This window comes from Epinephelus moara, chromosome 4 (assembly GCF_006386435.1).
Source record: "Epinephelus moara isolate mb chromosome 4, YSFRI_EMoa_1.0, whole genome shotgun sequence".
Lineage (NCBI taxonomy): Eukaryota > Metazoa > Chordata > Actinopteri > Perciformes > Serranidae > Epinephelus > Epinephelus moara.
The window spans coordinates 34,993,522-35,019,468 of record NC_065509.1 but is presented as its reverse complement, the minus strand read 5'-3'; the positions used below and the strand labels follow the sequence as shown (position 1 = coordinate 35,019,468).

Genomic DNA, 25,947 nt, shown 5'->3' with positions numbered 1-25,947 from the left:
TTTCAGTTTTTGGAGGAGCCATGTTCAGGTTTTGGAGGAGCCATGTTTAGTTATGTTGAGTGTAGCCATGCCAACACAGGCCTACTGGTTTTGCCAGGGTTTTAAGAGTAAGGCAAATATAGCGGTCAGGAAGAAAGGAGAGGAAGAGGTTCCCACGGTCACGCCACAAGATGGTGATGCTGAGCGAGTTCTGATTCTGACAAAATACATTATAATGACTTGATGAACAAAACCTAAAATATAACACATCATTTTGTTGTTCATATTTCAAGGACTTTTTAAGCACTTTGTTGAAAAAGGGGCTGTTTTCAAGGTTTTCCAGGGCGTGATTTTTTTCTACCTCAAAATTCAAGCACCTTGTGAGAACCCTGTAATCCACAGACCTTGTTGTGAGCAGTTTTATGTAGGAACTATTTTCTTTCTACCAAATGACACCCACCAACTGTATCACCAGGCAGAAGGATGCTGCATCTACTGCTAGCTCACCTAGCACCACAAAGCTAGCTAACGTTACAGCTTAGCCAAGGACGATGCCATCAACAATTACATCTTGTGCTGTCATAAATAGGAGCCTCTTGTCTGAGTAGATGCACGCTTTTGTCTGCATGATGATTTGGTTGGCAGACATAGTTCCAAGAGAGAAAATAGTTTCTACATGAAACTACTCACAACAAGATCTGCGGATTATTTTGAGTAACCGGGTCATGATTTCTGGAAAGAGACATTGCTCAAGTTTTTAATATTATTATTTTTTTGGCGCTGTGAGCACCACAAGCTGAGTGCCATCGAGTTCAATTATATTGGAGAGAAGGCAGACATCTCTACGGCTGATATCTCCAACACTCTGCAACTCACACCAAAACAATCTAGACTGATAAATAGCACTAAAGTAAAATGTATTTTGATTTTGGGGTGAACTGTCTTTTTAAGGCTTTTACTGCTGCTGCCTATCAGAAAGTTATTGTTGTTTTAACCTCCAGAAAAATAATGCATAATTTATTCAGCATAATTGGATATTCCTGTAAATATCCTTTAAAATTGCGAGTTGATCCTTCGAGATGCTTTTCTCAAACAGCTCTTGTGAAAGTAAAGTCTCCAGTCCTTTAAAGATTCAAGTGACAGCCATCCACAAGTTATACCCGCTATGCACAACGTGTTGTCCACATTCAAATAGCACATGGCCATTTGTGCCATTTGTGGTTGGATTGCTCACTTTTCCATAAATTCTTCTGGATGAAAAGGCTGAGATGAATTGTTTTGCGCTAGTTGTTGCCCGCTCTGAATGCCAACTGCAATAGCTCAGCTTCAGCTGGGTGATAAAGGCTTGAGTGAAGGCAATCTGAGGCAGCGACTCTAATGATGGAGTGGGTGGAAGCCGGGACCAGAGAAGAAACAGCAGATGGCTCCATTTTTTTTTCTGCTCTCAGACATTTGGTGAACTCTGCTCAAATGTGACACTTTTCATCTGTCTGAGAATCTCAGACTGTCAAATCGCCAGCTCCCAAGGATTCACCGTGGGCTCCCTCAACTCGTAAATGTTTTAGCAGAAAGCAATCTTGCGCAGACCTAGCCACAGGTCAAACCAAACCACTCACCTTCCATAGAAGCTTTTAAAGACTTCATTGAAAAAGAAATCATGCTCTGGGGGTAAAACTGAAGTTAAAGTTTATTCAAAACATTTTAAAACCCTCCAGAAACTAAAGAATGTTTCACTCTACAAATATGCTCCTGAGATTAGCCGCTCTCACTCCGTAGAATCAAACCCAAAACCACATGGTGTTAAAACCAACATGGGGAATGAAAAAATAGTCTCCCTGCATGTGAGTTATGATTGAAGTCCCATAGGTGCTGGTCTCTATTAAGCAGCACGGCGACGCAGAGTGATGTGGAGGCTGGCGTGGCCCGTTGATGTATTTTCCCAGTTTGGGACAAATGGTTAAAGCAATGCCACACTGGCTCGGCTGCGACTTAAAACTCTGAGCTGACACTCAATCATTGAGACAATTTAGTCCACAGTTGTCACCATGGCAACTGCCTGTCTTTCACCCCTTTCATCTAAAATTGGCCGAAGCTGTCATTTCCGCTCCCTCGCTCATTCATTTCTCAAATGGTGTGCAGATTGTTGATGATTGCCGATGTCAAAAAACCTCCAAAACGCACCACTCATTGACATCCCCACCTCATGAGGTCCTTTTTTTAGAGGGGAGGGTTACAAGACGCGGCGAGTGCATATGTACCGTATGAATACAGCCTTTCCCACTTCTGCCTGAGAAATTATTTAATACCAGAAAAGCAACCCGTGAATTATTGATGGCTGTGCTTTTTGCAGTGACCTGAATAATGGGAAGGCAAGCTTGACACATGTATCCATCGTGTTCCGTCCACTGAGTCATGCAAGCAGAGATGCCGCATATCTACCATGTTTTGCTGTTATCACAAGTTTTTTTTTCCTTTCTCTTCTTTTCTCCTTTTCCCCTCCCTCTCTCACCTGATGTCAACAGGCATCGCCGTGGGCAAGAATGGCCTGATTTATTTTGTTGATGGCACCACAATCAGGAAGGTGGACCAGAACGGCATCATCTCCACTTTCCTTGGTTCCAACGACCTGACATCGGCTCGCCCTCTGACCTGTGACAACAGCATGGACATCAATCAGGTGACTTCTACACAAATGTGCCAGACAGTTGTTAACCCGGCCTGTGTGCTCGCACAGAGCATGTCACAGCGCCACCCTGTGCCCCCACCACTCTAACCCTCTTTCAGTGTGCTCACCCATGACTCATCATTGATATGCAGTGTTATATAACCGCATATATATTACATATGCAGTATAACCCATCTTTTCATGAATAATAATCTTTCTGGGCAACCGGTTTTGGAGTAAGAGGAAAAGTTGCAGGTGCTTTTTTTTTTTTTTTTTTTTTAATTTACCTCATCATCCATATTATTATTAACAGTTCCCAAACTCTTCAGGACGAGGTAGAGGAGCTGTTTAGCATGCTGCTCTATCCGTCTGGAACCTTCTGCAATTAAATTCTTTAAAAAAGTGGTCTCTTTCCAGGAATTTAAATCATTGCTGCAGAAACTGTGCGCTCTCTTCTGCCTGCTATTTGGGAGATATCACAATCTGGATGTTTTAGTGTAATTCATTTATTGTTTGATAACATTAGATCAGTCTTACTCTCTATATTGATGGTCAGATGGTTAAATTGCCCTCGGGTTGATTTTAAAGTTCGTCTTCAAGGATGTTATCTCCTAAATTATTCTTTCTGGCAATTGTATTTATGGTTTTATAATCCCATTTTTGTTAAATTCTGATCCAGGGAGATATTTTCTGTTATCTGTTTAATGATGTTAGCTTTGTGCATTGCTGCCCCTCTTAGCCAGGACACTTTAAAAATAGAGAATCTTAATCTCAGTGAGGATTTCCTGGTTTAATAAATGTTAAATAGACAACAGGCATTTAACTGACAGATCTTATCCGGAGTAACATACGCTGACATTAGTGGAATAAGCTCCAATTCCTAGAACACCAACACTATAAGGTGCTTGGTGAAGAAAGAACTGAGATGATTTTTTTGCTCTCAACTCCAAAAGAGCAGAGCATTTTCTCTGAAAGTACAGGGGGGAAATGTGCACTAGGAGGAAGATGTGATTTAGGCAGGAAGTGGAGACATGAAGTGTTTATTGAGAAGATGAGTTTTCAGGTCAGGCAGATGATATGGAGGGAAGAATAATTACTCAGTTTGGGGGGCTTGTTTTGATGTGGCTGGAGCTGAATTAGTGTTTAGTGTTCCACTAGAAATACTCAGGATTGAGGACACTTGCACCATACATGATAATGAAGCAGCAAGCGGTAGCGAGTTCGCCTCACATAAAACCTTTTCTTCAGCAGCACCTGAAGACGGCCGGCTTTGTCCCACAAAAATTTACTAACTCCCTGTGAATGAGGTGACATAAAAGCAGCGCCCTGGCCTTGCACAATAGGTTACGGCATTACACTACCATGACACTTTATCCAACGTAGAAGTGCAGCTCCCAGCACTTAAACATTAATATCCCTGCTCATTTCACTCTTTTAGAGTTTTGAGATCTGCCTACAGAAGAATAATGAAGAAATAAAAAACCAAAAGGCTTTTATCTGAAAATGGATGTGTCTACAGCATCCTCTATTTCCTGTTTCTGCAGCAGGTGAATTCTTAAGTGTATTGGCTGTTGAGAATAAATTGCCACAGGATCAGGTTCTCTCACCTCTTACATGTGTGCACCAGACATAACAGTCCTTTTTTTTTGTTGGTTTGTTTTTTTAACTAACCAATTTACATTTTAATTAGATTTCTGATGTTCAAATGCAGATCAGCTTGCAAAGAGACTGCAAACAAAACACTTCAAAAGTAGATAGGAAGGACTGCAACAGTCAAAACCAAATGACCCCGACAGCAGATAGCACAAATATTCTTGTGTCCTTTTGAGAGGTGAGGTAATAATAGAAATGCATTAATGCAAATAAGGGAGGAAATTTAACAGTGTTTTTAAGCAGCATAAGAATTTGTTTTAATGTAAACAGAAGAGAAAGCAATCTGTGTTTGTGTGTGGGTGAACATGAAGGGAAAGAACATAAGAGAACATGAAGACAAAGGATTAAGCTTGTCACTTTTTGCTAATTAACCAAGTCATTTGGTCTGAGCCAATAAAGACATGGTTTTGGCGAGACCGTATGATCCTCAGGCATCCCAGCTAGAGAATTGGCTCAGTGCAGCTTAACTAGTGGCAGCCTTGAAGGCAGTTTGTTGCACTATTATTCACCCTGTGGAAAAGCACAGTTCGGGGGCAGTTTGACAGTTTTAATGACAGTTATGTATTTAAAGGCCAAGCCAGTCATTTGTGCTGTTACAAATAAGCTCTTTATTCACTGACACATTTCTGACAAGCAGATTGTAGTAGTTGGCTGGGGTTACGGCTTCAGATTGTAATATCGACTTGTTGTTTTTCCAAGATGTGGTTAATGCTGCTATTTCTTTTTAATGTGTGAAATATTTTAAACTTAATTTGATTCAATTTGATATACTTAATTGATCACCTAATGGGGTGCTCCAGCATCAGTTAGTATGCATGCTCAGGGTTATTTTGGCAGCTATGCTATAGCTACGCAGGGCATGCATAACCCCCTGGAACTTCACTTGGTTTTAAATCTCAGTAGCAGCATGATAAAATGTAAATGTTTAGAGGGGAGGAGGGCATAATAGGGAATTATCTTAACAGTCACTGTGGCCAGAATTATCCCTTAAATTCATGTATCAGCAGTGCTAGCACAAGAAGATAAGCACTAATCTTACATCCCAAAGGTATTAGAAATATTTATTTTTTTCCCTTTAGGCCAATTGAAATTATATATTCTAAGACAAGCTAGCATAATGTAAAGAGAGAGTGCCCTGCAGCTAAAATGGCAGCTTTAATTCCTGCACCAGCCAATGTCTTAATAGTCAACTAGATATATTGCACCTATTGAGAACAATGGATAAATGTAATCTTCTACGAGGACATAAATTGCCTGTCTGAGGCCAGCGAGACGGAGAATGGCTCGTAAGAGCAGGACATGGTGTGTTTATAGTTTAATTACAGTTTAAGTCAATCTGTATATCAGCCTATTCATGACTATAATCAAGATTTATTCATGCCTTCTTAAATGTAAACTGTTTGTAAACACGCTCGCCATTCTCTCATTCGGCTTTTGTCTGCTGCTTATGTTCTAGCACCTGGTCACTACCTTTTAATAAAGCCCCAACCTCACCTGAGCTGTGGAGATACATGCTTATAAACATCCAGGGCACAGACAGTAAGAATATTTAAGAAAATACAGGCAGAGGGCAGAGTCTCTACAGACTACACCACCACACACTTCTAGTGGGTCATAAATGATGATTGAGAGAGATTACTTCTGTATGAGTCTGTATGTTGCATTATAGGAAAAAAATCTGTTAAATTCTTTAGATTAAATATGTTCTGTTATAATGTCACTATTTTATCCTGCTTGCTAATTGTAGCCCATGCACCATGCAAATTTGGAATATGCTGTTCATGAGCATGTGAGCTGGGCTTATGTTTGCATTACTGTGGCATTTTAGAAAAATTGATGTTTATTTAAACAATTTGTGGCTCATGATTACTTTGAGTGAGCAGCTATTACCTCTGATTTCAAATGTGTAATTTGAGATAATAATGTTAATGTGCATTTCAGGTGATTCTGGAGTGGCCCACAGACCTCGCAGTTAGCCCCATGGACAACTCGTTATTTGTCCTGGACAACAATATCGTGCTGCGCATCACAGAGAACGGTCAAGTGAGCATTGCAGCTGGCCGACCTCTCCACTGCCCATTGGCTGGACTGGAGCGTGGTGTGGCTGGCGGTCAAAGAGCCCAGTTAACTCCTATAGAATCTGCCGTTGCCATTGCCATATCCTACCATGGAGCCATCTACATAGCAGAGACAGATGAGAGAAAGATGAGCAGGATCCGAAAGGTTTCTGTGGATGGTGAGATAACGCATTTGGCCGGGTCTCCCTCCGACTGCGATTGCAAGAATGATGCCAACTGTGACTGTTACCAGACAGGGGATGGCTATGCCAAAGATGCGAGGCTCAATGCTCCATCTTCTTTAGTGGCAGCTCCAGATGGAACACTCTACGTGGCAGACCTGGGCAACATCCGCATCCGGGCCATCTCTAGAAATGGGCCAACTTCCAGTGCCAATACATACGAGGTGGCTTCCCCTGATGCCCAGGAGCTGTATGTGTTTGACAGCAATGGCACCCACCAGCACACTGCGAGCCTGCTCACCGGTGACTTGAAATACACTTTCAGCTACAGCACAGAGAACGACATCACAGCTGTTACTGACAGCAGTGGCAACACTCTGAGAATCCGGAGAGATCCTAACCGCACGCCGGTGCGTATCGTCGCCCCTGACAACCAGGTGATCTGGCTGACCATGGGCACAAACGGCGGACTGAAAACACTCACAGCACAGGGCCAGGAACTAGTGCTCCTCACTTACCATGGCAACAACGGCCTGCTGGCTACAAAGACATCAGAGATTGGCTGGACAACTTTCTACGAGTAAGTATAATAGAAACTGGCAGGAACATTCTGAGGAAATCTTAACATCACTTGCAATAGTCAGACTGATTTAGATCGCAATTCATTTAAACCCTCTGCATCTGGAACCTGCCCATGGTACAAATTAAAACACACCTCCTACTGTGTGCATACTAATGCAAATTATGTAAAACAAATGCACTTTGCATCCTGGCAGATAATGTTGTGTTTAGGAATTTCAAAAAAAGTATTCCCTGCGTCTCAGGATGAGGAGACAGTTTTAACAGCCTTGCAGTTAAATGATTTATTAATCTTTTCTTTGAGCTCGTCACCTGCTACTGAAGTGAGTTTGACACTAATATTTATTTTCCTTTTTTAATTTCAAACTAAAACCTCAAGTTATGAGGTTCAAAGACAAACTGTTTTCTATGTGTGTACTTGCATGTGTGTAACCCAGCGTGCGTTCTGTCTCGTCTCACAGCTCAGTACAAGTTTACTCTATAATTGGTAGCCGTACTTACTGTACCTGCACTCTGCTGTAGGGTGCACATTTAATTGAAACCTAATTATAAAAATTGCCTCAGATCTGTAAAATAGCCTAGTTAAATTAGACTTTAATAACTTTTTCTTATTATTTACTTGACTAAACCATGTGTATCATGTGTTCAATAATGATATATAAATAAATAATATCGCAGCTAGCAGAGGCGGAGCAACAGTAGTGTTATGATAGTGAGTTGTTTTGACATGCACACGTTTCAAAAAGTAAAGCTGAACAAAGTGAACTCATGATGTTTCGCTGTAATAAGCCACCTGGACTCTCTATCATAACGACACTTGATTTTGGTAGCATGGCCTCTCAGTGATTGAATTTTTTCTCCCTTGTGTAATTTGCTGTCATGTCACATTATGCCATGAATGATCTCCCTACTATAACTAAAAAAGCAAAGCATTCGGTTGAGATTATAATGACACATCAGTCATCCAAATAATTGAATTCATTACAAGTGAGTTTTTTTTTCTTTTCTTCTATAAAACTGATAGCTGACGAGATGTGTTATTCTCCCATATCAAATATTTGGATTGCGCCTTGGGTTGATACAGACGGCCCTTCACTTATGCTCTGGAAATTACACATATTAAAAAAAAAGAAAGAAAGAAAGAAAATGTGACAGTCGATGGTCTTACTCAACAAGTACGAAAGAGCTGATAATTGAATGCACTGTGGCACTGAGAGCCGTCACACATACATATCAATGCTCTCTGTTCTTTTTGTCAAACAGCTATGACAGTGAAGGACGCCTAATGAACGTGACGTTCCCCACCGGAATGGTGAATAACTTGTACACAGACATATACAGCGCTTTGACGGTGGATATAGAAAGCTCGATGACAGAGGAGGAAATCAGCATCACCACGAATACCTCAACCATCCGTGCCTTCTACACTCTGGCTCAGGGTAAGGCCACGGCGCTCATCTCCCAGACTCAGGCAGCTATTTTGTAAGTGGTTATTTGTCATTGTTTCGGGGGTCGCCGGGGCAATGTTGAGTAAGCTTAAGTCGTGTATCATTACAGCTTAGAGGGTCTGACAGATGACAGTGTAAATGATTACTCTCTCAGTGTGTGGGTTTGGGGTGTCAGGGAGACACATCAACCTTGTATCTAAATGGTTTCTACTCCTCTGCCAGACCCAGATGGTCCAGTTATTTCAGCACATCATTCACACTAATCCTTTTCATCTGAAAATTGTCCAATATGAAATACTAAGGACTTAAAGCATAATTAAGTACAACCAATAATTACCTGGGGAGACTGTCAATAGCATTAATTCCAGTGTGTAATTACTTATTCCTCTGTTCTCAGTTGCTTTTTTTGTCCACTTTTTGTTTACTATCATTAGACCAATGTAGAAGCAGCTATCAAGTGGGCTTTGACAACTCGCTGAGGATTACCTATGCCAACGGGATGGACACCCACTACCAGACAGAGCCCCACATCCTGGCAGGAGCTGCCAACCCAACTGTAGCCAGACGCAACATGAGCTTGCCAGGGGAGAGTGGGCAAAACTTGGTTGAGTGGCGCTTCCGCAAAGAACAAGCCAGAGGGAAAGTTATCGTGTTTGGACGCAAGCTTAGGGTATGTTTGATTTTTTTTTCTCTCTCTCTCTTCCTTGTGGCACATGCAAGGGATCAGCATCCCATGAATATAATTTCCTGTGGCCTTGCTTACCTCAGTGGTATGGCAGTGCCTCTTTAAAGGGACAGTTCACCCCAAAATCAAAAATACATATTTTTCCTCTTAGCAGTATTGTATTGGTGTGACTTCTCAGGTGTTGGACAATATCAGCTGTAGAGATGTCTGCCTTCTCTTAAATATAATGGAACTTGATGGCTCTCAGCTTGTGATGCTCAAAGCACCAAAAAAATATATATACACATTTGAAAAACTTAACAGCAATGTCTCTTTCCAGAAATCATGACTCAGTTACCATCTTCACAGACCTTGTTGTTATTTTACTTTTATTTAAAGTGCATTAAAGCAGGAAAGCCTGACTGAGATTAAAAGTTGCACGAGTGTCCTGGCCGAGACAGGCAGTAGCACATGAAATAAAATGGAAAAAAAAAATATCCGAAATCACAGTATACCAAGAAATCAGGTCAGCATATCCTGGATTGGTAGAGGCATATATTCAGTCAAAGCATCTACAACCTGATGCACCTTCCTCCAACTCCTTCAATCTACTTTTGAAATCACTTAAAGAGAACAGCTCCCAAAGACCCAAATCACTCTGCAGCAGATTCTAAGCTGCAGGGGCAGCATACCTAAAAGCCCCGTTTCCCATTTCAAGTCCAACTTTGGGAACAGATGGCAAGAGCAGGTCTTGTGAATATGTCACAGAGTGGAGACATGTTTCCAGCATTTTTCCGACGAATAAAGTTACATAGATAGGAAGGAAGCAAGTTATGAATTGCCTTATAAATAAAGACATACCAGTGATTAAGTCTACAGTTGGACAATGCAGACCAGCTCACTCTAACATACAGAACCTGAACCTCACTTTCATGTAAGAACTATTTTCTTTCTATCAAACTACACCTGTCCACCATATCACCACACAGAACAGAGTGCAGCTACTAATGGATGAGTCTCCCGCCTGTGAGATGTAAACATTAATGGCATCCTCTTCGGCTGAAACATTAGCTAGCTCAGTGGTGCTAGGTGGGTGCACACTCCCTCTGCACTTGTTATATGGTTGGCAGGTGTAATTAAGGGGAAAGAAAATAGTTTCCACATGACACTGCTCACAACAAGGTCTGTGGATTATCTTGAGTAACCAGGTCATGATTTCTGCAAAGAGACACTGCTGTTCACTGTTTCTAAAATTTATCATTTTTGGAGCTTTGAACACCACAAGCTGAGTGCCATCTAGTTCCATTATACTGGAGAGAAGGCAGACATCTCCACAGCCAATATCTCCAACACTCAGCAACTCACACCAAAACAATCTAGATTGATCAACAGCACTGCAGGTAAGAGAAAAAACTTGATTTTTGATTTTGGGGTGAACTGTCCTTTCAAGGGTTCAATTGCACAAAAATCCGATCAGACTGTCCAGAAAAATGACAGATGTTATTTTATGTCTGTGGCTGTGTCACTGTCAGTATTATATCATTGTAAAAATAATTCTGCAATTCATTCTTTTCTATTGAATTTTATGAGTCACATGAACATTTAATTCCTGATATAAGGGGTTATTAATATTCCACTACTGTACATAAGTCCACCTCCTCAGACTCCTCCTCCTCAGGATCTTACACTCAGATTTATGATTTATGGTTCTCCATGAACTTAACTTGGGTGGTTACTTTTCCTGTGAGTAATTTTTGTCTCCACTGAATTTAGGAGGTTGTGATTTAAGTGCACCTGAATAATCGCCAGAGTGTCTCTCAGTTAAATGAGCCTTGTGAGGGAGGTGTTAATCTCTGTGACAACTGTCGTGAAATTGATGTGAATACAGTTTAAAGAGCCATCCAGACAAAGAACAGTGATATCAAAACCAAGAATGTCTTCTCCATTTTGCACTATTATGTAATCAATATACATTGATTAATATCATTTCTTATCTGTGGTCACATCTTATTATCACTAGAAGTAGTAGTAGATGTTTTTTGTCTAACGTTAGTAAATCAAATCTGTCCCACAGGTGAACGGTCGGAACATTCTTTCTGTCGATTACGATCGCACCCTGAGGACAGAGAAGATTTATGATGACCACAGGAAGTTCCTGTTAAAGATTATATACGACACAGCAGGCCACCCAGTGCTCTGGGTGCCCAGCAGCAAGCTACTGCCGGTTAATGTGAGCCGCACAAGCAGTGGGCAAATCAGTGCCCTGCAGAGAGGTCCCACCACTGAGAGGCTCGAGTATGATGGCCAAGGCCGCCTGGTTTCCAGGGTGTTTGCTGATGGGAAGATATGGAGTTACACCTACTTGGAGCAGGTGAGAAAATAACATGACCGAAGGTAGCAATATGTAAGATATACTGTACGGCGAGTTAGTCATTATCGCTACAGGGTGAATAAAGACCCTGACATGTAGCAGAGGTCACCCTGAAGAGACCTACTTTGCAATGATCACCAGCTCCCTGTGCATAATTCTGCCTCTTACAGAGGTACTTAGCATACACAGTAATCATTTTACACTAACTGCAGATTTATGAGCATCATTTGCATGCTTTAGATATAAAAATGTTCAGAGGGATTGTATCCATGAGCTACACTGAAACCTCTACCCAGTGTGTGGAGCATAGTGTAGTATGTCAGAGTTAACCGAGGAAACTGGACCCAAATGATTCAAACAGTAGGGCTAATGACCTTCTCCGCCTGACAACATATAGTAACATATTTCTTGTCCTAAAAAATGCGTGATAGGAAGAACTGAACAGGAGCATACTCAGCTCTGGTGGCAGTAGTGTACAGTGCCTGTGCAATAGAAGGGTACTCTTTAAATCACTGTGTATGAAGCTGGGAACAGAACTGAAGGACCTCATTACAGAAAAATAAATGCTTGTCCCATCTCAAGTTTCAAACATAAAAGTCAAATCCTAGTTTCCTATTACAAAAGCAATTCTTAAACTCATAGTAAATGGTAAATGGACTTCCACTTGTATATCACCTTTCTAGTCTTACGACCACTCAAAGCGCTTTTATACTGCAGTCATAGAGTCTACCGTACAAGGTGCCACCTGCTACTCCATTTAAACATGTCACAGCAATATGGGGTTCAGTATCTTGCTCAAGGATACATCAATATGCGAACAAGAGGGCCAGGCATCGAAAAGCCAATCTATCCTCTTTTAAACCTCCTGTCTTACGACATCTGAACTATAACTGTAAATTTTGTTCTTCAATCATCCTGTCATGCCTGTATCTTTGATTAGAGTGTACCCTACTCATGATGGACAAGCCATAACATCAACAGCTCTCACTTAACGTGTTAGCTAGCTTGTAGGGCTAAGCCAAATACTTGAATTAAACGAGTATGCGGTACAGATAATTTAGTTTTTACAAGTATGAGTATTACCCATACTTGTGATGAAGGAACATCCTCATTTAGGTAGCTGTGTTTATACTCCCTTTACGTCCATTTTAAACGTAAACGTCAATGCCTTCATATTTCCGTGTATCCATTGTGTTGGCATAAATACAGCAGAAATACAACAAATACAACAGATGACACTAGAGGGCGGAGTCAAAAGTTTTACACAACAAACCAGGAGACTGTGAATTAGGGTGTAATATTGTACCTTTAAACAGAGGCAGCATTGTAGACGGTGGTGGTCTGTGCGGCTATTATATATACATTCCGAAATATGGACGAAGATTTCTCTTCACTATATTATCAATTAGTTCCGTTATGGCAATATTTAAATTTCTTGGTCATTTCCTGAGGTTGTATCTCGCTTGAACTGAGCTACACTGCCTCCACTGTCTCTGGTGGTGCTGCTCCGTTTCGTCCGTATCCACAACCTTTCAGGAAATGTGTGCAAATAAAATGAACGCAGTAAGGACAGAAGGTGTTGTCTCTAATGCTGAGCATATACGAGCCTTTACTCGTGTGAATCAAAAATTATCTGAAGCTTAATTCTGAGGCTTCAGTGTAAATTGTTTTCTAACAAATAATAAATATAGCAACTTCTGATCAACCCATCTATTTCAGGCTAAAAAATAACAACTTGCGGTTAGGTCCCATCCACTCCTAGTTTAAGGCACACCCACTCTATTTTAACCACACCCATTCAAAGTATGGATATGGATACAGATAATTTAGATGGTTGAACAGATACAGATAAAAAAACACGGGTGTTTAATTTCAGCTACAAGGGCTCGGAGGCACTAATCATGGCAGTTGAAGAGGGATTATTTGAACTAATTATTAATTTGTATTTATTAATCCATTGTAATTTTTTTATTGAAATGTAAATTGTCATCATGCAGTTTGAGTAGCCTTATATTCATTATATTTTGGTGTTCATGTCATTCCTTTATCTTCATTGTCATAACATTAATGCTCCTGCCATTTTTGGCTGTTAAATTGAATTTAGGACAGGGTCTAAGACAGGATACCTAAGCTTAGAAATCCCTCACATCCTTAATTTAGGACAGTATGTAACAGCTAAATTACTATCCTAGGATCAGATAGGATTTTTTCCTGAATGCAGTTCGTAAACATGTTTCTGTAATATAGAAAAATCCTCGATATCCTCCCAAACTGAGAAAAGACAGGATTTCAGACCTAGAAAGTTTCTGTAATGAGGCCCTGGCTGTGTTGTGCTGCTGTTTGTTTACAGTAGTGCTGTTCTATCACTATATGTATGCTTTAATTATAACCTGCTACAGGACTGCAGAGAAAAATGAGCTTTAAGCTAACTCTAGTACAACAGATGAGATGGTAACATTCATATTTAATACTGTCCGTGGTCCCATACAAATAAAAGATAATAATAAATCAATAGAAGATGAAATAGCTGAAACCAACAAAGACTGGACACCCCACACCTAATGACTGTTTCCACCGATTTTTAGTCTGAGCGACCGGAGAGGAGTACAAATTGAAAGACTGAGTAAATACAGAGGCAACACACTGGGAGATAGGCAGGCTATAATTATATGAAATCCTGCGAGAGCACAATTTTCACATTTAACAACTGAGTAAATACAGTTGTTAAATATATATGTGCCTTTCTGACTGCCACAACTACAAATGTGCGAATGTTTGGGGAAAAAGTTTATTTGTCTAGTCCTCACATCCGCTCCTAGCTTCATAGTTTCTTTGGAAAATATAGTAATCTACTCTCCTGCTAGTTAACAAAGAACACACTGAGGCTATATAATGTACATAGGGATTTACAGAGTATATTACGCCTCACATATTCTGCCCAAAATAAAAACTGTAGGAATCTACAAAACCGGCAGGTCTTTTGATCATTCAACTGTTACATCATGTCGAACAGCAAAATACCACTCTTCCGCTGCATCACTCCGTCTCTTCCCCAAAAAATATCCTTTTTTGTAGAGTGTATTTAAGATTGCACTGAGATGCTGCGCTATAAAAACATGCAGAGATTTCCTCAGCCACTCCTGGCCACATCCTTTCATTGCGTGACCTGAAGAGGCCATGGCAACACTCTGACAGAAGGAACACACAGAGCTCAGGGAGCACAGGGAACCTCTGTGTCACAACGGATGACTGGGCCTGACATTTTAACAGAAAGGGTGGTAAACCTTTAGAAGACAGACCACACTCCAAACTGCATACTGTAAATTAATTACAATCGTCTCAGCAGGTAATAGGAGTTAAAAGTAAACATGTCAGATACTTGTGTTGAACATATCTGAAAAACAAACAATCTTCTACACCAGCGTTTTTAGTAAATGATTTTGACAGAAGATCTACAAACTATTTAACATGATTTCCTTGTTATCCTATTCAGGGTGCTTGAGACTAAAGCATTAACATTCTGCACTAACAGATCAGACAATAGGCAGTACAGTTGGTAGCTACTGTATTTCAACAGCGATAGTTACCTCAGCCTAGTGCATTTTTCATACACCCTGTTTCTCCCTTTCTCCAACAGGAAATATCTGCTCACTTTGCCTGCGCTCACATTGCCTGGCATTACACATATATTATGTATTGATATTATTATTTTACTCAAGGAAACACCTGCTATTTTGCTTTTTTTCCCCCCTTTAGTCCATGGTTCTCCTGCTCCACAGTCAGCGGCAGTACATATTTGATTTCGACTCCCTGGACCGGCTCTCTGCTGTCACGATGCCAAGCGTGGCCCGCTACACCATGCAGACCATCCGTTCCGTGGGCTACTACAGGAACCTTTATCACCCCCCAGAGAGCAACGCCTCAGTGGCTGTGGACTACAGCGAAGACGGCCTCCTTCTGAGAGTGGCTCACCTTGGCACGGGCCGTAGGATCCTGTACAGGTACCGCAGGCAGAACAAATTGTCAGAGATCCTGTACGACAGCACAAGGGTCAGCTTCACCTACGACGAGACAGCGGGAGTGCTGAAGACCGTCAACCTGCAGAATGAAGGATTCATCTGCTCCATCCGTTATCGCCAAGTGGGTCCCCTGGTGGACCGGCAGATTTTCCGCTTCAGTGAGGACGGCATGGTCAATGCACGCTTTGACTACACCTATGACAGCAGCCTGCGTGTCACCAGCGTGCAAGGTGTCATCAACGAAACACCACTGCCCATCGATCTGTACCAGTTTGATGACATCTCAGGAAAGGTTGAACAGTTTGGGAAGTTCGGGGTGATCTACTATGACATCAATCAGATCATATCCACTGCAGTCATGACCTACACCAAGCACTTTGATGCACACGGGCGCATCAAGGAGATCCAGTATGAAATATTCCGCTCGCTCATGTACTGGATCACTTTCCAGTACGACGACGTGGGGCGAGTCACCAAGCGAGAGATCAAGATCGGCCCCTTTGCCAACACCACCAAGTACAGCTATGAGTATGACGTGGATGGTCAGCTCCAGACTGTGTACCTGAACGAGAAAGTGATGTGGCGCTATACGTACGACCTCAATGGAAATCTGCACCTGCTGAATGCAGGAAACAGTGCCAGACTTCTTCCTCTGCGCTACGACTTGAGAGACCGAATCACCCGCCTTGGAGATATCCAATACAGAATGGATGAAGATGGTTTTCTTCGTCAGAGGGGAGCAGAAATCTTTGAGTACAACTCCAAAGGACTCTTGGTACGGGTTTACAGCAAGAGCAGCGGCTGGACCATTCAGTATCGCTATGATGGACTCGGACGCAGAGTATCCACCAAGACAAGCCTGGGCCAACACCTGCAATACTTCTACGCTGACCTGAGCTACCCGGCCAGGATTACACATGTATACAACCACTCCAGTTCAGAGATCACCTCACTCTACTACGACCTCCAAGGCCACCTGTTTGCGATGGAGATCAGCAGCGGGGAGGAGTTCTACATTGCCTGTGATAACACCGGCACACCTCTGGCTGTCTTCACCAGTAACGGCCTCCTGGTCAAACAGCTGCAGTACACAGCGTACGGTGAAGTCTACTTCGACTCAAACCCAGACTTCCAGCTTGTGCTCGGGTTCCACGGAGGACTGTATGAACCCCTGACCAAACTGCTGCACTTCGGGGAGCAGGATTATGACATCATGTCAGGAAGGTGGACCATTCCAGATGTCTCTACTTGGCAAAAAGTTGGCAAAGAACCAGCTCCTTTTAATTTATACATGTTCAGAAACAACAACCCCATCAGCAAAGTCCATGAAGTGAGAGAATATGTTGCAGGTAAGAGATTTTCCTATTGATTATTATTATTAGAGCTGCAGCTAATGGTTATTTTCATTATTGATTCTTAAGACAAATTTTTTCACTTAATAATTTTATATCTAAAAATCCCATTATAACTTGCATAAGCAGTGTTACATTTTTTATCTGATCATTAGCCCAAATATATGATGATTAACTGTGTTATATGACAGCCAAGCAGAACTTAACAACTAAGGGCCAGTGTCCACATAGTGTTTTTCTTCAGCAGAAAAGCAGTGTCAGGGTGCTGGGGAGCACTTCATCCCAACACTAAATGAAATATAAGGCCAGTTAGCCACCAAAAGACTACCTCAACACAGGGGTGACTACAGAGGCAACTTCAAGCATCCAAAGATGATGACGCGGGAGGTCCGGGTTCAACTCCAGCCTGTGGCACCCCACAGCATGCCATAATCCCCTGTCCAATATTGAGAAAAAAATAAATATTGCAAAGCAACAGTGATAAAACTGTAACACAGAGAAGAAGAAACCTGAAATAGTTGCCAATTAATTTGCTGTCAGTCAACTAATTTAGGATTATTAGTAGCTGTATGTATATATACATGTATGTTAACATTTTAGATTCATTTATTTATTTTGGATTAAATATCCAATTAGTCACCTAAAAGAAAAATCTGCCATCTTTTATGCAGGTATCCAATTAGTGTTAACAGTAAATGTCACCAATTGAAACAATAAATTCCTCAGTGCGTGCTCTCTTGATCGAGAGCTGAGTTCTCCTGCTCATGGAGCCATGTTGACAATGCTTTCATTTACCAGGATGCATTGCATGTGAGCATTTGGCTTTACTAGTCTGTTAAACCTATAAAGTTGTGTCTATACTTCTGCAGGTAACAAAATAAACACACAGCAGCTCCGTAGACTGAATGTGAACTACAACTACAACTACAACTTACTCAGTTTGCTAAGAGGCAACTCAACAAAATAGCTTACAAAAGGGTAGGTGAAAAAGTACTCAGTGGTGACCTGCCCTCTCCATCCTGCTGGTCTTGGTCATCTTCTTCAGTCTATCTGCGGGATCCTGAAGGTCTCCAGCACCCATCTGTCAAAGTACCAAGTAAAACTTTTATGCATAGTAATGTGGAAACGCACATACAAGTTCTCTCGGGGTTGGCATCGGCGACAGCATCCAACAAAAACTTACCACACTGAAATTTATTGCTGCAGAATGATTCTGTTTCTGTTGGCATTGGAGGCCAATTTGAGCAAAGGCACCAACAGTCGGTGTTTCCTCTCAGCAGCTCAGGCTCTGGAAGGTCTCCATCGGCCTCCAGCACAGCAGCCTCGCAGCAACGGCAAAGTTATACTCTGGCTTAAATAAATACAAATGAATATTTTAGTCAGCCAAAACACAGTAAAATGTATCATGGCCTTCATTCATATTTTTGGGATGCTATTTTCACTGAGACACAGCTAGGGTGAGTTTCATTTTACCAACTTGCGTTTCCTCGCATCCTCCCTCCTCCTGTGAAATTGTTCACCCTCCAAAATCATGGAGAACTTTCCAACCCTTTTAATGCAATTTGAGGAGACAAGGAGAGAAGAGACTTTCTTGCATCTCTCACATCTTCGCTGGGAGGGGCTAAGATGTGAGGAAGAGAAGCAAGTGAGGGACACACATTAGTAGAATGAAAAGCATCCATAGTTTGCAATTCAAGCAAGAGAGCAACAAAATGTTGTTTTTGAGCGGCATGTAAAGTGTACGCTGATTACCCAGAGGTAAAATAAAGCTTGTGGTTGTTCCTGCCACCAACTGCATCACTGTCACGCCACATGACAGCACTTGGATGCAGGAAGAACAACAGATTTTGTAGCTGCGACCTCGGCTCTCTCGGTCAATAAAGCACGCACTCAGGAATCTATTGCTTCAATCGACTGCATTTACCATCAACACTGATTAGGCATGCACATAAAAGATGGCAAATTTTCCCTTTAAATGCTCAAGGAATTGTTTAATCTTTTTTCTCAATTTACAGTATTAAAGTTTTATCAAAACCCTCTCTCTAATGAACATTTATGGTACAAAGGTATTCATGTTGAAACTTCCTAAAAGCCTAATTTATTCTTCCTGCACAGATGTGAACAGCTGGCTTGTAACCTTTGGCTTTCATCTCCACAACACCATCCCTGGGTTTCCGGTCCCAAAGTTCGATTTGAGCATGCCATCCTATGAGCTGAGGAAGAGTCAGCGCTGGGATGATCTGCCGGTGGGTAAATTAATGTCTCTCATGCATATTGAACACGAAATAAACAACTACTACGCTCCTCCAGCCAACAGAAAATATGCTTTTGAAAGAGTAGGGGATCAGACAGACAACAACAAAAAAAAAAAACTGAATTTTTTTCCATTGTTTTTCTCTTACATCAGTATTTTGAAGCTGCCATCTCTTAATTGGATTGCTATGTATTTCATAGACTATCAATTTTAATTGGGCTGTATTTGCATAATAATACGCATAATAAGCACAAAGTGTACTTTCCTCTGTATTGTTCTTTTAGTTACCAGTTTTACACATTTTAACAACGTCTAGCTTTATATGTAGTATTTTGGTGTTGCTGCTGTTTAAACAATCTTTTGAGACTATTTATGCCAGGCTTCTTTGGTTTAAGGCCTTAACACAAAAAGTGTTGCTGTAAAATTGTCATGGGAGATTTATCTACTTTTGGCTTGAGAACACAGCTTGAAAAGACCATTATCTTAGACGGGGATGAAAAACTCTCTGAAGCAGAGCAGTAGCTGGTTCTAAATGGCCTGGAGAGTCAGGTTCTGCCATGTTCAGGCGTTAACGTTTCACTGCACTTTTCCTACAGTCTATCTCTGGGGTCCAGCAGGAAGTAACCAGACAAGCGCACTCTCTCTTGTCATTCGAGCGGCTGCCAGAGGTCCATCTCAGTCGAGGTCGCAGAGGTGAAAAGTCTTGGCTGTGGTTCTCAGCGGCAATGTCTCCCATCGGAAGAGCCGTTATGTTTGCCATCTACAAGGGCAGCGTTCACACTCACACACTCAACGTGGCCAGTGAGGACTGTATCAAGGTTGCAACAATCCTAAACAACGCTTTCTATTTGGAAGACCTCCATTTCACTATAGAAGGGCGGGACACACACTACTTCGTCAAGCCAGGCCTTCCAGACGGCGACCTTGCTGCACTGCACCTCACCAGTGGACACAAGACTCTGGAGAATGGCGTCAATGTGACTGTTTCCCAGTCTACCACAGTCATGGATAGTCGGACACGGCGTTTCGCGGATGTGGAGATTCGCGCTGGTGCTCTAGCTCTTCATATCCGCTACGGATCAACGGTGGACGAGGAGAAAGCGCGGGTTGTTGAGCTTGCTCGTCAGCGCGCTCTTGCGGGTGCGTGGGCGAGAGAACAGCAGCGGGTGCGAGATGGCGAGGAAGGGGTCCGCCCCTGGACAGAGGGGGAGAAGAGGCAGCTTCTGAGTAGTGGAAAAGTTTTGGGTTATGACGGGTACTACGTGCTCTCCATTGAGCAGTACCCAGAATTAGCAGACAGCGCTAATAACATCCACTTTCTTCGGCAAAGCGAAATTGGGAAAAGGTAACAATACGAGGTGCATTTTCTGCCAAAGAGACTCAGTTTTGGTAGAGACATAACTAGCAGACAAAATGAAAAGCAACTGTAATCAAAGGTTGCTGCTATGTACCCTGAGTGTCGTGTGTTTTGTAAAAAAGAAAAAAGAAAAAAATACAAGGGGTCAAAAGCAATGCTGTGCATTGTGACCTAGGGACTACAGAGTAAATGTATAACTACACCAAGCCTTAACATGGCAATTACAGGTCAGTTCCTCTGTTGCACAAGCCTTTTGGACTCTGGACTCTGAAGCAGAGGAATAGTGGTGTCTTTTGGGAAACAGTGAGCTAATTTAGGTGTTTTACTTTTTTTCTTTTTCTTTTTTCATCAAGAAAAGTCTGGCTCTACCGAAAGTATTATAAGAGCAAAGGAAATGTTTACATTATGCATATCTGCACTTCGTTAGAAGTACGGGGCTCGAGAGTTCACACTCCCAAGAGCAAGCAGTGTCCTTGAGCAAATGTTTGTTTTTAAAATCAGAGACTTCTGACGTTAGAGATATCCTCACCAAACAACCACTATGTATACCAGATTTAGCACTGTAAACATTGAAAACATCAAAATGTCTTATTCTCTTTGAGATGCTTTTAAACTGAAAAAAAGGAACAATTTCCATGTTTAAATACCCAATATTCATTGTGGAGAAGAAAAAAAGAAAAAGGACAGTGACGGTATGACGAACTCTGTTGTGGGGGGAAAAGGCACAGATGTGTCTTGGATAGCACAGGGACACCATGTTTTGTAAATTATGCAAGAGTTTTATGGCGTTTTTTTTAAGAAACTGAATAAATGTCTGTATTAGTCATATTAACAGTAATTTATGTTGTGTTTATACATGACAAATAAAGTCCAGCTGATTTTGATTTTTTTTTTTTTTTTTAATTTTTCAGACAAGCATTTTTTTTTAAGTTCCTCCTAATATGGCTATGTGGGGCTTCTTCACAATGCTCTGTTTAAGTAATTAACAGAAACCTGTGCATGTAGTGACAAGTATTTACAAGTGGTGATGTATCTATAACATGCAGTCAACTATTATTTCCACTAAATTTAATGTTTATTGGGCATAATGCCTTTTGACCTGGCTTCCTGTCCAATGAATATTTCATCAACACAAATATTTCATGAACCCATCTCACATAAACAAGGTTACAGTGGATCCAAATATAGATCACATCCATGTTCTCGGTAGGTATACTTTTTTTGAATGTTAAATGCACTCACGGATTAAAATGATATTGGGGTTCTTTTTTGGTGTGTTTTGTTTTTTTAAGAATTGGACTAAGTTCTGCCTTTTTGTTCCCATCTTTCACTGAACGCCGGTTCAGTTTCACAATGAATATGAGAGGTGAGAAAATTAGCTGGCGGGTTACTCAGACACTAATTTGGGTATCAACGATGCTTAAAGTCTTTCCAAATAGTTAAGTATGCATGGTGCCAGTATGCAAAAAAAAAAAAAAAAAAACTACATAAATAATTAAAAAATACATCTTCTGAGCTACAAAGCCAAAGAAGACAAATGCAGCATTAATTTGAAGTCAGCTGCTTGAAGCTGTTCTGAACTGAAGTGTGTAAATTGAAGCTGAAGAGATTTTGAGTGTAACTAACCTGAAATGTAGACAGCTGCCTCAAACAATCTACTCCGTCAGCATCAAAAGCAAAAAGGATTTTAAGGAATGACTTTGTGTGAATATTTGATAGCTCAATTTTTTAAAATTACATTTGGGTTGTGAGAGAGAACTAGAATGAGAGTACAACAGACATTCTCATTCAGATCAATGCAGCAGGACGATCAGAGCAGCTGCCATTTTTATGTGAACTGTTGCTGTTGAGAATGTTGTACAAGCAAGTTGCAAACTCGCTGAGGTGAGGTTTTGCAGTAACAAGTTAGATAAGCAATCTGTTAAAATATCAACGCAACTGATATTTCCCTGTTTATATTCCTAACATTAATTGCATGTTTACTTAAACATGATGTCCTGTAGCTGCCGCAAAAGAACGAGATGAGCCCATTTTACACTGCCTCTTCAAGGCGGGAATTTCACACTGTTATTCTGCCTTACACAGCACAGTAAGGCAGAATAACTGTACAAACGCTAAGGTACAATCGCTGAATGGGGGGAAAGAGTTGTCTTACCTTTAAGGCAGCATCAGAGGCAGTAACAGCACCGAAACGATGTCTGTATAAATGGGACAGCCAGCAGGACGGGATCATAGTGTGACATCTGATGATCTGTTATGCCAGCCACCACCTGCTGGGAGATTTTAAAATGTAGCAGTTAGCAGCTAACTCATAGAGGAAGAACAGCAGCCAGAAATGTCACAGATTGGGAAAGCAATGAGGTGCAGGAGCTCCTGACCCTCTGAGCAGAGGACGAGTAAGCGGGATGGTAAATGATTGATATCACCATGTTAATGCAATTGTTACTGTTCATGAAGCCCTGCCGCGTATGTTATATATCAGCAGGCCTCCTCTGTTAACGTCACGCCCGTCGCAACTCTTGCTTCCACGATGCCGACATGCTGTCTTAAGTCACACACAGAGGAAGCATGATGCTGCTGTTGTTTGGTGCTGTGCAAAAATGCACGAGTCATAAAGAAGGGACTTCGTAGCGACCCTGTAGTGCAATCTCTGTGTAAAAAGGTCTATAGAGAAACCAGCGTGCCGGTCAGAATATTTTCACATCTAACTCAATGAATTAAAGGTTTATTTTAACCAAAATGGAGTTGGTGATTGTTGGAAAAGTGGAATAACTCATTAGTTGACTATTAAGACTAATTAAGACGGTTTTGGTAAGTTTTATTTTGTTTTTGAGTTTGAAAGTATGTTTTGCAGAGAGTTAATAAGGCAATTAAGCTAATATTTGGTGAAAGAGAGAAACTAGGATTGGTGTGCAGTTGTATTTTCACAATTGGTGTAAGAATAGGCCGAAATGGAGTTTTCAAACTAGTCACCAAAATAACAACGATCGCCACTACTGCTCTAATCAAGTGACCACGGCAAACATTTCAATGTGCGTTCTCCTCTCATTCTTTTGCTCTTGGTTGTGATGAGCTTTCCTATGCTCAGTGTTATTCATCAAAGCGCAGAGAAGTTCTGATGATGGAATTTATAATCCGGAAAACAACTTCATATGAAAGTGATTTCTTTTTCATGGTTAACTTCAAACAGAATTTCAAACCAAATGGGTACAGAATATTATTTGCTCAGAGTTTGTTTTATGCCGTTGTTTTTGACCTCCCCCTTGCTCCTCCAATATCCCACAGATTCTTTGTATGCTTTCAGAAATTTAACAATGTTTTATAACATATGGAGCTGAAAAAATGCTGCATCTCTTTAAAAGATGCTCAGCTCACAATTTAAAATACATGCCTTCAAAGTTTTCATCAGACTCCCTGAGGGCACCGCCCCTCCCAACTTCACCACCAACTGATAACTGAATGTCTTATTAAAGTTCTCCTGTGAGCTACTGTCTATTGTTCCTTCACACTGAAATTACAGTGAACTCGTACGAACCCCCATTTTGTTTTGATATAACCATACAAAGAGTTTCAAACCCCGCCAAAACCCTGCTGAAATATCTTCAAATACAAACTGCTCTGCCAGATATGAAGCATTCAAATCTCTCCTTCTCTTAAAAGTCCTCTGATGCTCCCTAGTGGTACACAGTGCATAGTTCAGAAAGTCATCCAGTCCTCCAGCTGACTGTTTAATGTACATATCATGTAGCGGTGCACTTATTACAACAGCAGCCATCACTTTGCTCTCAGAGAGGTCAGAAAATATTGCTGCTTGAGCTTCAACTTCAAATGATTCATTAAAATTCTAGTGATTAGCGTGCCAGATGTTGCAGGGGGAAAAAAGACCAAATATCACTTCTGGATCCTCCAGGTTAATCTAAAGAGATATCAAATAGAATAGATCAACCACTAATATTAAAATGATCCGCAGTGCTGCTGCAGTATCACACTGTGACCACAGTAGGCACTGCCAAAGCAACAGAGCGGCACATCACTGCGCAGTGCAACTAGACCAACTTCAAAGGCTTATATAAAAGAGATGGCACGACTTTGCAAGAACATCAAAGACCTGAAAGCATCACGCAATAACCACATCAGAGCAATGGTGGAAAAAAAAGGCATGTTTCATAATTCAATTGAGCCTCATTTTACGCACGTAACACAGAGGTAGCCATATGGAATCACACTGCCAGACATGCAGCCTATACGTCCCATCATGGAGGCACCGCCAAACACCACAGCACTGAGGAGGAAGCTATACATCATATATGATGCCTGAGATGGACGTCACACAGCTCGGATATATTCGGGGGTTAATTTTGGACTGGTTTGAATTTTTGAAAAGCCACTCAAATTCAATTACAATCATGTGACGTGGAGCTGGGAGTAAGGAAAGCTCCAGTAATTCAAAGTGAAGCTAAATTTACAGTAGTGATGCAGCGATCATTGATGTGATATTAGAAATGTGCGATCAAGTGCATCAACCGAGCTGATTAGGTAATTATGAACACATGGTATAGTCAACAGATTGAGCTCCCTAATGAGCTTCTAGTAAATAAAATAACAGTGTGTAGCTGATTGCATCTCCAAGGGCATCACAAATTTGAAAATATGAAATTGACACTTCTTCCACTGATGATGCTATACATTCCAGCAAATGGTTTGAGTGGGTTTTTTTGTCAAAACTCATCTCAGTGTTGGTGTCCTTCCATGACTTTAACCAAACCTGCTTTCTCTGCCAGCCAGTGTTATTAGATTTTCACAAGCACACAAGGTGATGGTGTTCATTATTGCTTTTACTCACCTTCAGCTGACAACTTGTAGACTCTTCTCTCGTTCTCTCAACAGGACCTGCAGAGGCAAATTAAATTTGAGGTGTGTAACAGACAGCCAAAATACTATCTCAAATCATATTTCTTTTGCAGGATTTCATATGCCATGAGTTTAACAGTGGGAGAGGCTGACCAATTCCACTGGAGGAAAACTACATTTCTCTGAGACTTAAATGATACCAGATAGATAAAATAAATTAAAAAGGCAAGGCAACAAAAATATATGCTCTTAAGCAAATGTTTTGAATGTAATAAATCAAAAACGAACAATGAACAGATGAAGGTATGATAGTACTACAGTGAAACAAGCACCTGCTCTCATGACCTTGTAATTATTTTGATAAATACTGCTTATTATACAAACCAATTTGCTGCAAAATTAAAACAAAAAACTCTATTTCAGCGTGCAGATTGCTGCACATGAAGGTGCCAAAAGTCAGAAACAAACTGCTGAAGTTATTTTCCTAACACAAGGGCAGGGAGGGCCAGCAGGCTT

General features: G+C 41.2%; 1 protein-coding gene and 1 long non-coding RNA gene across 2 annotated transcripts in view; one reads left to right on the top strand and one right to left on the bottom strand.

Moving 5' to 3' along the window:
- Positions 1-21,972, top strand: part of si:dkey-237h12.3 (teneurin-3) — a 188,527-nt gene extending 166,555 nt beyond the window's left edge. Inside the window, exons 24-31 of the mRNA XM_050042122.1 lie at positions 2,502-2,656; positions 6,239-7,116; positions 8,379-8,554; positions 8,998-9,233; positions 11,302-11,598; positions 15,355-16,966; positions 19,085-19,215; positions 19,820-21,972. Coding sequence (XP_049898079.1) covers positions 2,502-2,656; positions 6,239-7,116; positions 8,379-8,554; positions 8,998-9,233; positions 11,302-11,598; positions 15,355-16,966; positions 19,085-19,215; positions 19,820-20,572 — 4,238 coding nt within the window. The 3' untranslated portion in view covers positions 20,573-21,972. The remainder of the gene's footprint in view (positions 1-2,501; positions 2,657-6,238; positions 7,117-8,378; positions 8,555-8,997; positions 9,234-11,301; positions 11,599-15,354; positions 16,967-19,084; positions 19,216-19,819) is intronic.
- LOC126388825 (uncharacterized) lies at positions 909-25,455 on the bottom strand. The gene is made up of 7 exons (XR_007569793.1): positions 25,424-25,455; positions 22,736-22,853; positions 18,443-18,590; positions 18,153-18,320; positions 17,942-18,050; positions 17,298-17,405; positions 909-2,628 (listed from the first exon to the last, which is right to left on the bottom strand). It is a non-coding gene; the product is annotated as an uncharacterized LOC126388825 (long non-coding RNA).
- Between the last annotated feature and the right edge of the window lie 492 nt (positions 25,456-25,947).